At 36.3% G+C, this 13,090-nt stretch overlaps 1 protein-coding gene across 1 annotated transcript in view; it reads left to right on the top strand.

Moving 5' to 3' along the window:
* The window catches only part of LOC127178502 (dynein axonemal heavy chain 11), an 87,917-nt gene extending 75,093 nt beyond the window's left edge, over window positions 1-12,824 (top strand). The window contains exons 74-82 of the mRNA XM_051131412.1: window positions 1,856-2,083; window positions 2,266-2,457; window positions 4,906-5,025; window positions 8,653-8,895; window positions 9,024-9,206; window positions 11,892-12,007; window positions 12,101-12,213; window positions 12,288-12,428; window positions 12,502-12,824. Coding sequence (XP_050987369.1) covers window positions 1,856-2,083; window positions 2,266-2,457; window positions 4,906-5,025; window positions 8,653-8,895; window positions 9,024-9,206; window positions 11,892-12,007; window positions 12,101-12,213; window positions 12,288-12,428; window positions 12,502-12,749 — 1,584 coding nt within the window. The 3' untranslated portion in view covers window positions 12,750-12,824. The remainder of the gene's footprint in view (window positions 1-1,855; window positions 2,084-2,265; window positions 2,458-4,905; window positions 5,026-8,652; window positions 8,896-9,023; window positions 9,207-11,891; window positions 12,008-12,100; window positions 12,214-12,287; window positions 12,429-12,501) is intronic.
* Window positions 12,825-13,090: the final 266 nt, after the last annotated feature.

Here is a 13,090-nt window from a genome sequence, read left to right as displayed (position 1 = left end):
AATGGACTTCAAAGGGAGCCAACGGGATGAAGGTCCAGATTGCAGTTTCAGTGCAGCTTCAAAGGGCACTACACAAAACGATCAGTTATTTTCTAGAAGAAAATAAATGAATAAAAATGTATATACTTTTTAACCAGAAATGCTTGTATTGCACTAGCTTGACTTTATGTAATCGTGTTGGTAAGGTCACACATGATGTAGGCTAAAGTACTGACCCAGTGTTTGCAATGCGAATGTGAAAAAAAAAGGTGAAACAACGATGTCAGATGATTTTGACGTTGGAGGAGAAAATGAGATGAGTTTTTTGCCTTACCCTATCTTTTTGAAATGAAGTACACAGACGAGGAACTAACCACACATGACCTTTCCAACGTGATTACTAGGGCTGCCCCCTAATAGTCAACTAACCGCTAGTCTACGAGAAGTTGCTTGGTCGCAGAAAAAAAAAATCCACAAGAAGTGTCAAAGTCATGCAGTCCATGACGGACAGATCGTTAACGGCTGGTCGTGGTAATACAGTACATCAGGCAGGACATCCAAACGCTCACCTATCATTCATCGACCTCGAATATGGCTTTTCATCAGAAAGATGTATGTAGTAGCAAATTTACATGGCTGCTTAGTCTAATGTTAACCTAGAAAAATGTGCGCTATTCAAGTGTGACAGATGGATGGGTCACTCTGTGCAGTCACTTGCTCTTAAAATACATCTTTTGAATCTGTAAAGACTCCACGTTTATTTGTGTGCAGTCACAACAACAACGAAATGTTGCGCTTTTGTAAAATAATGAGTGCAAACACTTTCTGTGAGCGAAACTTCAAAGTCTGTGTATACTCTCTGTGTATACATACATAGACATGAAAAGTATATCTATAGAGAGTGAAATGTCTACTTTTAAATGAACCAATTCAAATAAAAAACAAATGTTCTTTGATTATATAATCCATATGAAACATACAGGTGCATCCATTATTGCGGAGATGACGAGTCATTGTCGCCGACTTCATCTCTTAAGCCAAAAGCAAAGAAAGCACTAGTTTATCAATAAATTATTAAAACGCTAATGCAGTATTATTATATCTGCCGGTGCATTGTGGCAAGCCTTTTTTTGCATGCGCTTGAGCACTTATTAGGCTATGTAGGCAATTAAAGGCTCATTATTATGATTTATATGGTTTATTAATAAACGTGCGACTAACTAATGCTTAAAATGAACGACTAATAGTCGACCAGAAAAATCGACCAGAAAAATCAGCTCTAGTGATTACGTAATGTGTGAAGTCATGGACGCATAGCAGAGCTAGTGCAAGATGAGCATTTGTGATTAAAAGTATGGCTTTTTTTTTTTTTTTTTAGATAAAGTTATGCTAGATAAGACCCTTATTCCTTGGCTGGGATCGTGTAGAACCCTTTGAAAAATCCTGGAATGTCTTCCTCAAAAACCTTCATTTTTTTCTACTGAAGAAAGAAAGACATAAACATCTTGGATGATATGGGGGTGAGGAAATTATCAGGAAATTTTCATTCTGGAAGTGAACTAATCTTTTAAAAGTTTTTAATGCAGAGGTCACCCCTTCTACCCTGTTCCTGGGGGACCCACTGTTCTGAAGAGTTTAGTTACAACCCTAATCAAACACACCTGAAGCAGCCAATCAAGCTCCTCAAGACTTCTTGAAAGTTGCAGGTTGGTGTGCTGAAATAAGCTTTTCAGGAGAGTGAAAATAAGGTTGGAAATAAGCTTTCCAGGAGAGTGGGTCCCCAGGAGCAGGGTTGAAGATCTCTGTTTTAATGTATTACCTCTAATACATGGACAATGATGGCATCAAATGGCATTTGATTTCATTTCTGTTTCAGAATGTTCACTTGCTGGAGCGGTGGTTGGGTCGTCTGGAGGAGCTGTTGGAGAGCACAGACAGCAATGCTCACCCAAACTACAGGATGTTTTTGAGTGGAGAACCGTCCCCTAGCCCTCATGAGCACCTCATCCCTCGCACCATCCTGGAGAATGCCCTCAAACTCACTACTGAACCACCAACCAGCATGAACTCCAGCCTACATGCAGCTCTGGACAATTTCACCCAGGTCTTTAGACACTTCACACTCAGACAAAATCAATGAATTCACATCAGACATTTTGCTCACTAATTATTCTAAAAAGTGGAAAGTGGTAATCATAAAGAATAAGTAGAATGAAGTGACTAAAGAATGAAGTGTCCATACTTTTGATTTTATTGTTTGTTCCTTTCCTCGTTTTCATTTTGCAGGACACTCTGGAAATGTGTTCTCATGAGCAGGAGTTTAAAGGACTCGTGTTCTCACTGTGTTACTTCCATGCCTGTGTGAGTGAGAGGAGGAAGTTTGGGCCCCAGGGTTGGAACCACAGATACCCATTTAACAGTGGAGATCTGACCATCTCCACCAGTGTCCTGTACAACTACCTGGAGGCCAGCACTAAAGTAAGAGATCAATATTCACTACCCTGATAAAAAAAAAAAAATATGATTCCATCATAATATCAGTGATTTTTTTTTAAAGGAGTTAATACATTTAATCAGTACGGATGCATTAATTTGACCAATAGTGACAGTGACAGCCAGACAATAGGTCCGTTTCCATTGCAGATTTGCGCAAAACTTTCGCAGTGCTTTATAAATGTTGATAAAAAACTGTTGCGAAATGACGGTGTTTCCATAAACCAATGGTATGTGACTAAAACGTAATTTTTACCCTTTCACAATAAGTCACTGCAATGGATGTTGGTAGGTTTACAGATGTCACAGCCACAGCCATTAGCCATTCATTTTATTCATAGGAGACCCAGGCATCTATCTTTACAGAAGCAGCGCGGAGAGCAGCTTCTAGGATGCTTCTAAAACTGAAACAAGCCGCAGTGCACCTGGTATAAACACAAGCATAGAGTGTCCGTGATCAACTCCGCAGACTTGTGCAGTGTAAATAAGGGGTTATCCAAGCTTCAATGATAAGGAAAGCCCCTTATTCAAGCTTTGTGTAGTCAAAGCTTGTGTAAGCGGCCACATATGAGGTGTTTTTTTGAGGTTAGAGTACATTAAAGAATGATCATGTGACTTTTATGTACGCAAGGTGACCTGTAAATGTGGAAAAAGTCATTTCCATTGCAGTTTTGCGGAATATTCCTTTTTCAAATTGCCTGCAAAAACCACCTCATGCAAGCGTAAAAACGTTTTTGCGATATATATGAGTTTTTGCAAAATTTGCATGTTTCCATTAGGCGTATTATTAATTTGCAATTTTAATTTGTGCAATCTGAAGAGTAATAGAAGCACAGCTAATTATAACATTACAAAGGATGGTCAATTTGTGATGCTGATCCCTACTTGATTCCCTCATTGCTTCCTGTCTCTCCTTCACTGTACTAAGGCTAGAATGCAAAATGGCAAAAAAAAAAGTTCTATCAAGTATTTCAAGAACACCAGAAAAAGACTCCAGTCTTCACCAAAAGGAGAAATTTAGACAACAAAAGCTCAAATAATACACATTCACATTCAGATATAACACATTTTTTTTTTAAATTCATATTCTGGTTGTTTTAAACTTTGAACCCAGAATAGTTTTAAGGAACAGTTCACCCAAAAATGAACATTCTGTCATTAATTACATAGAAATCAACACAACTGACACATTTAAGTCCCAAAAATGTAGTAAGGTCAACATTAAAATAATCCATGTGACATCATTGGGTTAACCGTAATTTTATGAGGTACTCTCGTGATTGTGCATCAAAGACTGACACGGAAGAGAAGAAATTGTTGGACAAAGTTTTTGTTTTCTTTGTACACAAAATAGTATTCTCGTAGCTTTATAAAATTAAGGTTGAACCACTGATGTCACATGGATTGTTATCGATGTCCTTACTACCTTTCTGGGCCTTGAATGTGGTAGCATTGCTGTCTACGCAGGGTCAGAAAGCTCTCTGATTTCATCAAAAATATCTTAATTTGTGTTCCGAAGATGATCCAAGGTCTTACGGGTTTGGAACAACATGAGGATGAGTATTTAATGACAGAATTTTCATTTTGGTTGAACTATCCTTTTAAGTGATGCACTGAATTGTTTGTGAACTATATAAATCCTCTTTGTTACTTGCTTACTTGTGTCTCACAGTGCTGTATTTTCATCACACAACAGTGAGCGAACAGTCACGATCCCGCTGCATCCACAAAATCATGTTTTTCCTCTCGCAGCATTACTTCACTCACAACCAATTATGGCGGCTCTATATTTCACCCTCCCCTCAAAAAACGAATGTCCTTCATTATGTTAACCAAACAGTAACCTGTATGTGCGTATACTGAGGATTCATTAGGCGGCAAATGAAGCGTCATGCTAAATGTAATTACACGCGTTGTGCGTGACACCTTACAACGCTTTATAAGTGATCACTGCAATTAGAGCTGATGAAAGAAGCAATTTGCAAAACAATACAGGTACAAATGATGGTGAACCTCTAGCGTCTGTCATCGGTTATAAGACACACGCTCACTTGTTCTTCTCTCCTTTACAATTACACATCATGCGCACTATTCTCAGGCCAGACTTAAGCCAAGCACAGCGGGAGTTCAGGAAGAGCTTGATGTTTGCTTGAATTATACATGAAGTGAATTGTCTTTTTGTTTGCTGTAAAGCCATTTGAAATAAAAAACTCACTATAGGATGCATTACCAAGCATCAGTTTCTCAACTCATACTCGTGAGAAAATCCCTGCATCCAACATCTAGCCCTTGTAGCAGTTTTCACCATGTTTTTTTCTGTCAGAACTTGCCAGCCTGGCTGAAAATAATGCTGTGGGTATTAAACGCAGGGCGCTGAGGGATCAGTTTGTGCTGGAGATTTGACATTTTGGTGTGTTAATATGTGTGGCTCAGGTACCGTGGGAGGATCTGTGTTATCTGTTTGGAGAGATCATATACGGAGGTCACATCACTGACGAGTGGGACAGGAGGCTCTGCCGTACCTACCTTCAGGAGTTCATCAATCCCAAGATGGTAAAGAAATTCGGAGCACTGCAATATACCACAACGCCGCACCAAACATATTCAAAGTATGGTTAAATCATCAGATTTTGTTTCAAGACAGAATTAATGTACATTTCAAAGTCATACAGCTGAAAACAAATGCTTCATATATATTTTTATCTGACAATAGCTTGTTTTTATTGACAAACATGCAGTCCTTAAAGTGATAGTTCACCCAAAAATGAAAATTCTGTTATTAATTACTCACCCTCATGTCGTTCCAAACCCGTAAGACTTCAACTTCAGAACACAAACTGAGATATTTTTGATGAAATCCGAGAGCTTTCTGACCCTGCATAGACAAAAACACGACTGACTAGTTCAAGGCCCAGAAAGGTAGTAAAGACATTGTTAAAATAGTCTATGTGACATTTGGTTCAACTGTAGTTTTATAAAGCTAAGAGAATACTTTATGTGTGCGAAGAAAACAAAAATAACTTTATTCAGCATTTTCTTGTACTCCATGTCAGTCTTCAACGTGCATTCTGCTGACGCAGAAGCTGGCGTTCTGACGTAAAACCTAGATGCGCTGCACGCTTTACATAAAACAGTCTTCGTAAACATGTCTGAAGATTTTGACACTTGCATTTTTTTTGCCCAGCCTTACTTATTTGAACCTGAATAAACAGACAAGGAACTAAGGGAGATGCACGCTTGACATCAGAACGACGGCTCCTGCATCAGCAGCACCACGCGCGTGTCGTGGTACTGGCGTGAATGTTTGTCAAAGGCTGACATGGAAGAGAAAAAAAATGTTGAATAAGTCAACACAAAATGTATTCTCGTAGCTTCGTAATATTACAGTTGAACCACTGATGTCACATGAACTACTAATGAACTAGGACTATGAACTAATAATGTCCGTACTACCTTTCTGGGCCTTCAGCGTGGTAGTACTGTTGGTCTCGGATTTTATCAAAAATATTTAATTTGTGTTCTGAAGATGAACAAAAGTCTTACGGTAAACTAAATGATTGGGAAAGTCCTGTATACATCATCAAAGAGATGTTTAGTGCTGCAACCAATTATGACATTTTGATTAAAGATTACGTGGTCAGATGAATCATTCGTAATAAGATAAATAAACATTTACGAACTAGATTTAATTTCATGCTGACTTTAAGTCTCAAAAAGAGTAGTAGTAATTGTGAGAAATAAAGTTAGAATACATTTCCTCATCTGGAAAAGTTGTCTTTAGATTTTTAGAGATAATGTAGATTCGCAAATAGATTTAGATTTGTGCTAGAAGTGCTTAATTTATTTCTGCAGACAGCATCATGTTAAAATAAGACTATAAGGGCCATTCTATAGAATTAGTGCATACTGCTGTCCCACAACCAAAAAAACATATTTGAACAGTAATTAAGATGATCTTGGATGTTTATTAAGATCCTTCTATAATCTATTGAAACCCACAATACAATTTAAAATATTATTAAGCTTAATATATTCTTTTAAAAAGTCCAAAAAAAGTAAAAAAAAAAAAAAAAAAGATTAAAAAAAAAAAAATATATATATATATATATATATATATATATGTATATAAATTCGTTTGTAAATTATGAAACTTTATGTAAAAAAAAATGTGTCCGCATTTTTCATGTCACTACCGAAACAGTGTATGTTTTAGTCCATTGGTCGAGACTGATTTGAACTAAACCCATAAATTTATGATTAGGAAATATTCCTGTGTCCCCCTCTCTCATAGCTACAAGGTGTGAGTAGTTAGGTCTCATCATTTTGAAGTAAATGTGTTCAAAAGTCTGAAAAATCTGTAACTTTAAGGAAAGTCACTACTGAACACCTTTTTTCTGCAATCAAGCCCAGTTTTTGGGGAGTTATTTCATAACATTTAGTTTTTATATGTGTACCACTGTTCAGAACTGTGCTAGCTAACCATGTGCTGATTAGCATCTTTGAGTTAGGTTTAAAAGTATCTCAAATTGTTAAGACATCTAGTGACATCTGTTTTTTTTTGTTTGTTTGTTTGTTTGTTTGTTTGTTTTTTTTTGGGTGTTATCTTATAGAATTGTCACTACAGAAACAGTCACTACCGAAACATCTTTTTATTTATTTATTTATTTTATTTTACTTTAGTATATTTTAATAGTGTTTTAGTATGTGAGTTAAAATTCTGTAATGTGGTCGCTACCAAAACATTATTGTCACTACCAAAGCATGGTATGTTTTGTCTAAAATAAAGTATACTGAATTATCAGCTAAGATATCATGATACTGTTTGGTTTAATGTATATTCAAACTAATGAATCCTTAACTTTTAAAACCAGTATGATCAACCTTTTGCCTTTTACAAACAAAAAATAGATTAAAAATACAACAAATCTCATAAATGACACTTTAAATATTGTTAAAAAATTAATTTTTAATGATTTACCTCAGAATTTTTTTTTCATAAAATAGCAAATATATATGTACAATCTAGATATAAGCAAAATCTTAATAGGTCAGCATAACCCTTCTAATGAAATTATTATTACTGTTTCGGTAGTGACAAATTTGGGGAGAGGACGAATACTCCAAAACTTTCTGAAAATACAATATTGCCTCTTTCTCTAGTATTATGGAAATACATATGCAAATCTCTTTATTTATACAGTTATATATAGAGTAATTAATGCACAAATTTGTACATAAGTCTCTTGTTCCAGATTCATACACATTATTACTTATTTTAAGTCTTTATTTAAATGTTTATCTGTTCTCATGTCAGATAAGTATGTATGTACCAGGAGCACCGTAAAAAAAACACAACAAATTCTGAATTAGAATTAACTGCACAATTACTAAAAAAGTTTACCTTGGATATTATACAATTTGCATACATAAAAATATTTTGGAAAAGTTTCCAATTTTGACTTTGGACAAAGTCCAATTCTGTAGAATGGCCTGTAAACATTTGTTTGTGGACCTCACACAACTATCAACAGATCTGGTTTGTACATGTAAATACCGCAGCTCTATGGGTCTCTCTAGTGGTGAGGATCTGCATCACATGCCAATTTTCCTTGTGATACAATTTATAAGCACAGTTACAAAACAGAAGCTGAATGTATGACATGTGTTTTGTTTCCCACATACTGAAGACACATGTGTATTACTTGATGTCAAATCTTTATTACTCATGTTGTATGTGGTCTTAAGTGTGTGTTTTGTGGAGTGTTGTTTGTGCGAGGTGATTAAGGCTGTTTTCCAGCAGTGGTCAGGCATGCAGCCCAGTGTTTCCTCACTGAGTCTCATTAGGCCCCGGGATGAGCAGCCATCAATCACAGAGTTTATCTTTAGCCTTTCCACAGAGCTGCATTACTCTCCCAGTGTCCAGCACCAGCCCTGCTATCGATTACCACACACACCTTCATCTGTTACTGAGGTTTACTCTGAGGTTTAGCACGGTGAAATGTTACAGTGCTGATCAGGACAAAATATTGTGCAGAAAAAAATCCATGTTGTTATATTTGTAATCTAAAATCCTGCTGAGTCACCTGATAGATTATGTTTGTACCCATCTTTTGGCAACCAGATCTTTAACCAAACAATTAGATATAAGCATCTCCCTGTTACTCCATGACTTCTCTGCAGTTTGATGGAGAGATGTTCCTGTGTCCCAGCTTTCCAGTTCCTCCTGATCTAGATTACACTGGGTATCACAGCTATGTGGATGAGAGATTGCCTTCGGAGAGCCCTGGTCTCTACAGCATGCACCCTAATGCTGAGATTGAGTTTATGACGGCCACATCTGATGCCCTCTTTAAAACTTTACTGGAACTCCAGCCCAGAGACTCATCAACAGGAGAAGGAGCATCACAGTGCACAGATGAGAAGGTAGTAATATGTATATATACATTTCCACTAGTGAAGTTCTTAAAATGGTTCTCCTATATGGCTTTTGGTTCTTTTTGGAAACTGTATTTAGCGTGTATAGTGATGCACAGTTTTTCTTCTTTGGCCAGGTGAAGAGTGTTCTGGATGACATGCTGGAGAAGTTACCTGAGGAGTATAATCTGGCAGAGCTCATGTCTAAGACAGCCGAGAGGAGCCCCTACATCCTGGTGTGCCTGCAGGAGTGCGAGCGAATGAATCTGCTGCTGGCAGAAATACACAGATCATTAACAGAGCTGGACCAGGGACTTAAGGTAGGAGACCAAACCAGACAAAACAATCAATACAGCTGATTACTGATTATTCAGAACGAGCCATATTTGAATACTGCACCTGCATGAATTTCTTAACTTGGCTTGGAAAGAAGAAATTCTGAAATGTCTGCATTTTTTTTTAAAAAAGTTGTGAAAGTTTTTTATACTCCTGACAATAAAAAGTGTCCACCCAAGTCCAGGATGTGGATTATAAATCTCACTCTGCTTAAGACATAGCTCATGAATATTAATTAGGTACAACTGATATTGCTTGGTATCTTCTAGAATAATTCATGCATAAAGTTCTTAAAGGGATAGTTTACCCAAAATGTATGGTAACAAAATGGGCATCAAATGGGCATACCTTTACAGAATTACGGTTGAACCACTGATGTCCCATGGACTGTTTTAACAATGTTCTTACTACCTTTCTGGGCCTAAAATGTGGTAGTTGCGTTGCTGTCTATGCAGGGTCAGAAAGCTCTCAGATTTTATCAAAAATATCTTCATTTGTGTTCTGAAGATGAACGAAGGTCTTACAGGTTTGGAACAAGGGTAGTTAATGACAGAATTTTCATTTTTGGGTGAACTGTTCCTTTAAGTAATATTCAATGAGTCAAGCCTTCTCCATAGATTTAAAAAAAAATCTTACTAGGACATTGTTTTGAGATGTTTTTCCTTAAACTAGATTTTACCATTTGAAAAGAAACCACAAAGGAAGTAACATTGGTATCACTTCATTGTCTGTGTCTGTAAACATAAATGATGTAATGTCATGCAATATATTTTCCAATTGTTTGTGTTTTATACCAACACAGACTAAAGTTATATGTGCATATTAAAAATAGAACAAATAAATGTTAAAAAATATAGATCAAAATTATTATATAAAAATGAATAAAACATATAAATATAATTACATACACTGCCTTCCAAAAGTTTGGAAACACCCCTGGCAAAGTGTGGTTTTGGACGATATCAGCATAAATCCTTATTTTTTGGTGCAAATACATTAAAGTAACTTGACATTATCATTGAAGACCAGCAATAATAATTATAATTTTGATTACATAATAATGGCAATATATACATGTCAAAGTCAGATATGCCCCTTTTCCAGCTGTGATGCCTGGTTACTGGTTTTAACTTGGCCTAGGTTTTTAAAAGATTTTTGGGTCAGCACACCGTAATAGCTTCAACAACTGATTGCCAATTAAGTTTAGAATACAATGAATTTAGACCCAGATTATGCAGCGCTGTAATAGCTGCTAACGGTGGATATTTAGATGAATCGAAAATGTATTATTTTTTTTTAATGTATAAACTGTTTATGTAATAAAATATGTTTTCGTAGTTTGTGTTGTCCCTTATCAGTGCAAAATTATCACAAATTAAAAAGGATTCATGCCAATATTGTCCAAAACCCCACTTTTCTAGGGCGTTTCCAAACTTTTGGAGGGCAGTGTATATATTAATACATTTGTGTAAATTATGATAATTATTTAGAAATAAAACCCACATGTAAATTAGTAAATTAGAATTATATAAATATTACAAATTATTAATTAATGAAACCACATTTACATTCCATAAGTCCATAAAGGGTAATACAGTTGAGATCAAAAGTTTACATACACCTTTACAAAATCTGCAAAATGTTAATTATTTTACCAAAATAAGAGGGATCATACAAAATGTATGCTATTTTATTTAGTACTGTTTTGAATAAGATATTTCACAGAAATAGTTTATATATAGTCCACAAGAGAAAATAATTGTTGAATTTATAAAAATGACCCCAATCAAAAGTTTACATACACTTGATTCGTAATCCTATATTGTTCCTGTATTGTTACCTGAATGATCCAGAGCTGTTTTTTTTAACGTGATAGTTGTTCATGAGTCCCTTGTTTGTCCTGAATAGTTAAACTATTAAACTAAACTATTACAGAAGGTTCAAACGCTCACTGATGCTTCAGAAGGAAACACAATGCGTTAAGAGCCAGGGGGTGAAAACTTTTGAACAGAATGAAGATGTGTACATTTTTCTTATTTTGCCTAAATATTATATAATTTTCATTTAGTACTGCCCTTCAGAAGCTACAGAAGATGCTTACATGTTTTCCAGAAGACAAAATAACATTTACATTTTACCCTGATCTTCAAATTTAAAAATTTTTAATGCATTGTTTTTCCTTCTGAAGCAGTGAGCGTTTGAACCTACTGTAATATGAGTCCCTCAGTTGTCCTCAGTGTAAAAAGATGGATCTCAAAATCATACAGTCATTGTTGGAAAGGGTTCAAATACACAAAAATGTTGAAAAAACAAAGAATTTGTGGGACCTGGGGATTTGTGGGATTTTTCTGAAGAACAGCAGGCAGTTTGTAATCATCCTTTATGTGAAATATCTTATTCAGGTCAGTACTAAATAAACAAAATAACATGCATTTTGTATGATCCCTCTTATTTCGGTAATTAACGTTTTGCAGATTCTGCAAGATGTATGTAAACTTATGATCTCAACTGTATAATGTTTCATTATTATAAATGAGTATTAATGCGTATTCAACTTGAAGTTTTGCATTTCCTGTGAGAAAGGTAAAGAGCACTTTCTAAAATCTGCCTTTGCTCACTATCTTATACATATGCATGATGTATGACTGTTATCTAATGTGATATTACAGGGTGAACTGAGTCTCTCTTCAGACATGGAGCAGCTCCAAACGGCTCTGTTCTATGACAGCGTTCCAGAGAGCTGGAGCAGGCTGGCCTACCCTTCAACCAAAACACTGGCTCTGTGGTATAGTAACTTTACATTACAGACAAAATCTGCAACACTCAACTTCTTCACTGTAGACTTGAGTAATGAGATCTGCATAATCATATCCTGTAGGTTCACTGATGTTTTAACTCAGTGTCGAGAGCTGGACACGTGGACTCAAGACTTTGTGTTTCCTGCTGTGGTTTGGATCTCTGGACTCTTTAGTCCTCAATCATTTCTCACAGGTGAGACAAATGCACATGAACACACATCCAAAAGTGACTTTCTGTCATCATACTAAAAGTGTTCTGCTTTGTAGCAATTCTACAGAGTATAGCTCGAAAAAACAAGTGGCCTTTAGATAGGATGACCCTATCTGTGGACGTCACCAAGAAGAACAAGGATGATTATGGGCATCCACCTCGAGAAGGAGCGTACATCCATGGACTCTACCTAGAGGGTGAGCATAAACCGTATTCCAGAGTGAATTTCGTGTTTGTGTGGATTAGTGTTACACAGCTCTCCTCCTGCAGGGGCTCGCTGGGATAGCACCTCAGGTCTGCTATCAGAAGCTGTTCTGAAGGAGTTGACTCCAGCTATGCCAGTGCTGTACATACGCGCAGTACCCATCGATCAGCAGGATGTAAAGAACACCTACGAATGCCCAGTGTACCGCACCAAACTCCGCGGCTCCACCTACATCTGGAGCTTCCGTCTCAAAACACGCCAACCGCCTGCCAAGTGGGTTCTTACAGGAACGGCCCTGCTTTTGTCTGTGTAAACAACCAACCAACTCCATTCCTTAAGTTGAGGTCAAAAGTTTACATACACTTTGCAGAATCTGCAAAATGTTAATTATTTGACCAAAATAAGAGGGAAAATACAAAATTTGTTCTATTTTTTCATTTAGTACTGACCTGATTAAGATATTTCACATAAGTGTTTACATAACACCCACAAGAGAAAACAATAGTTTATAAAAATGACCCTGTTCAAAAGTTCAATACACTGTTCAATACACTTGATTCTTAATACTGTGTCGTTACCTGAATGATCCATTTTGAGATCCATCTTTTTACACTGAGGACTCATATGCAACTCAAAACAATGCATTATCAGGGT

This window comes from Labeo rohita, chromosome 16 (assembly GCF_022985175.1).
Source record: "Labeo rohita strain BAU-BD-2019 chromosome 16, IGBB_LRoh.1.0, whole genome shotgun sequence".
Lineage (NCBI taxonomy): Eukaryota > Metazoa > Chordata > Actinopteri > Cypriniformes > Cyprinidae > Labeo > Labeo rohita.
The sequence above is the reverse complement of the archived record's forward strand: the minus strand, read 5'-3'. Positions and strand labels throughout refer to the sequence as shown.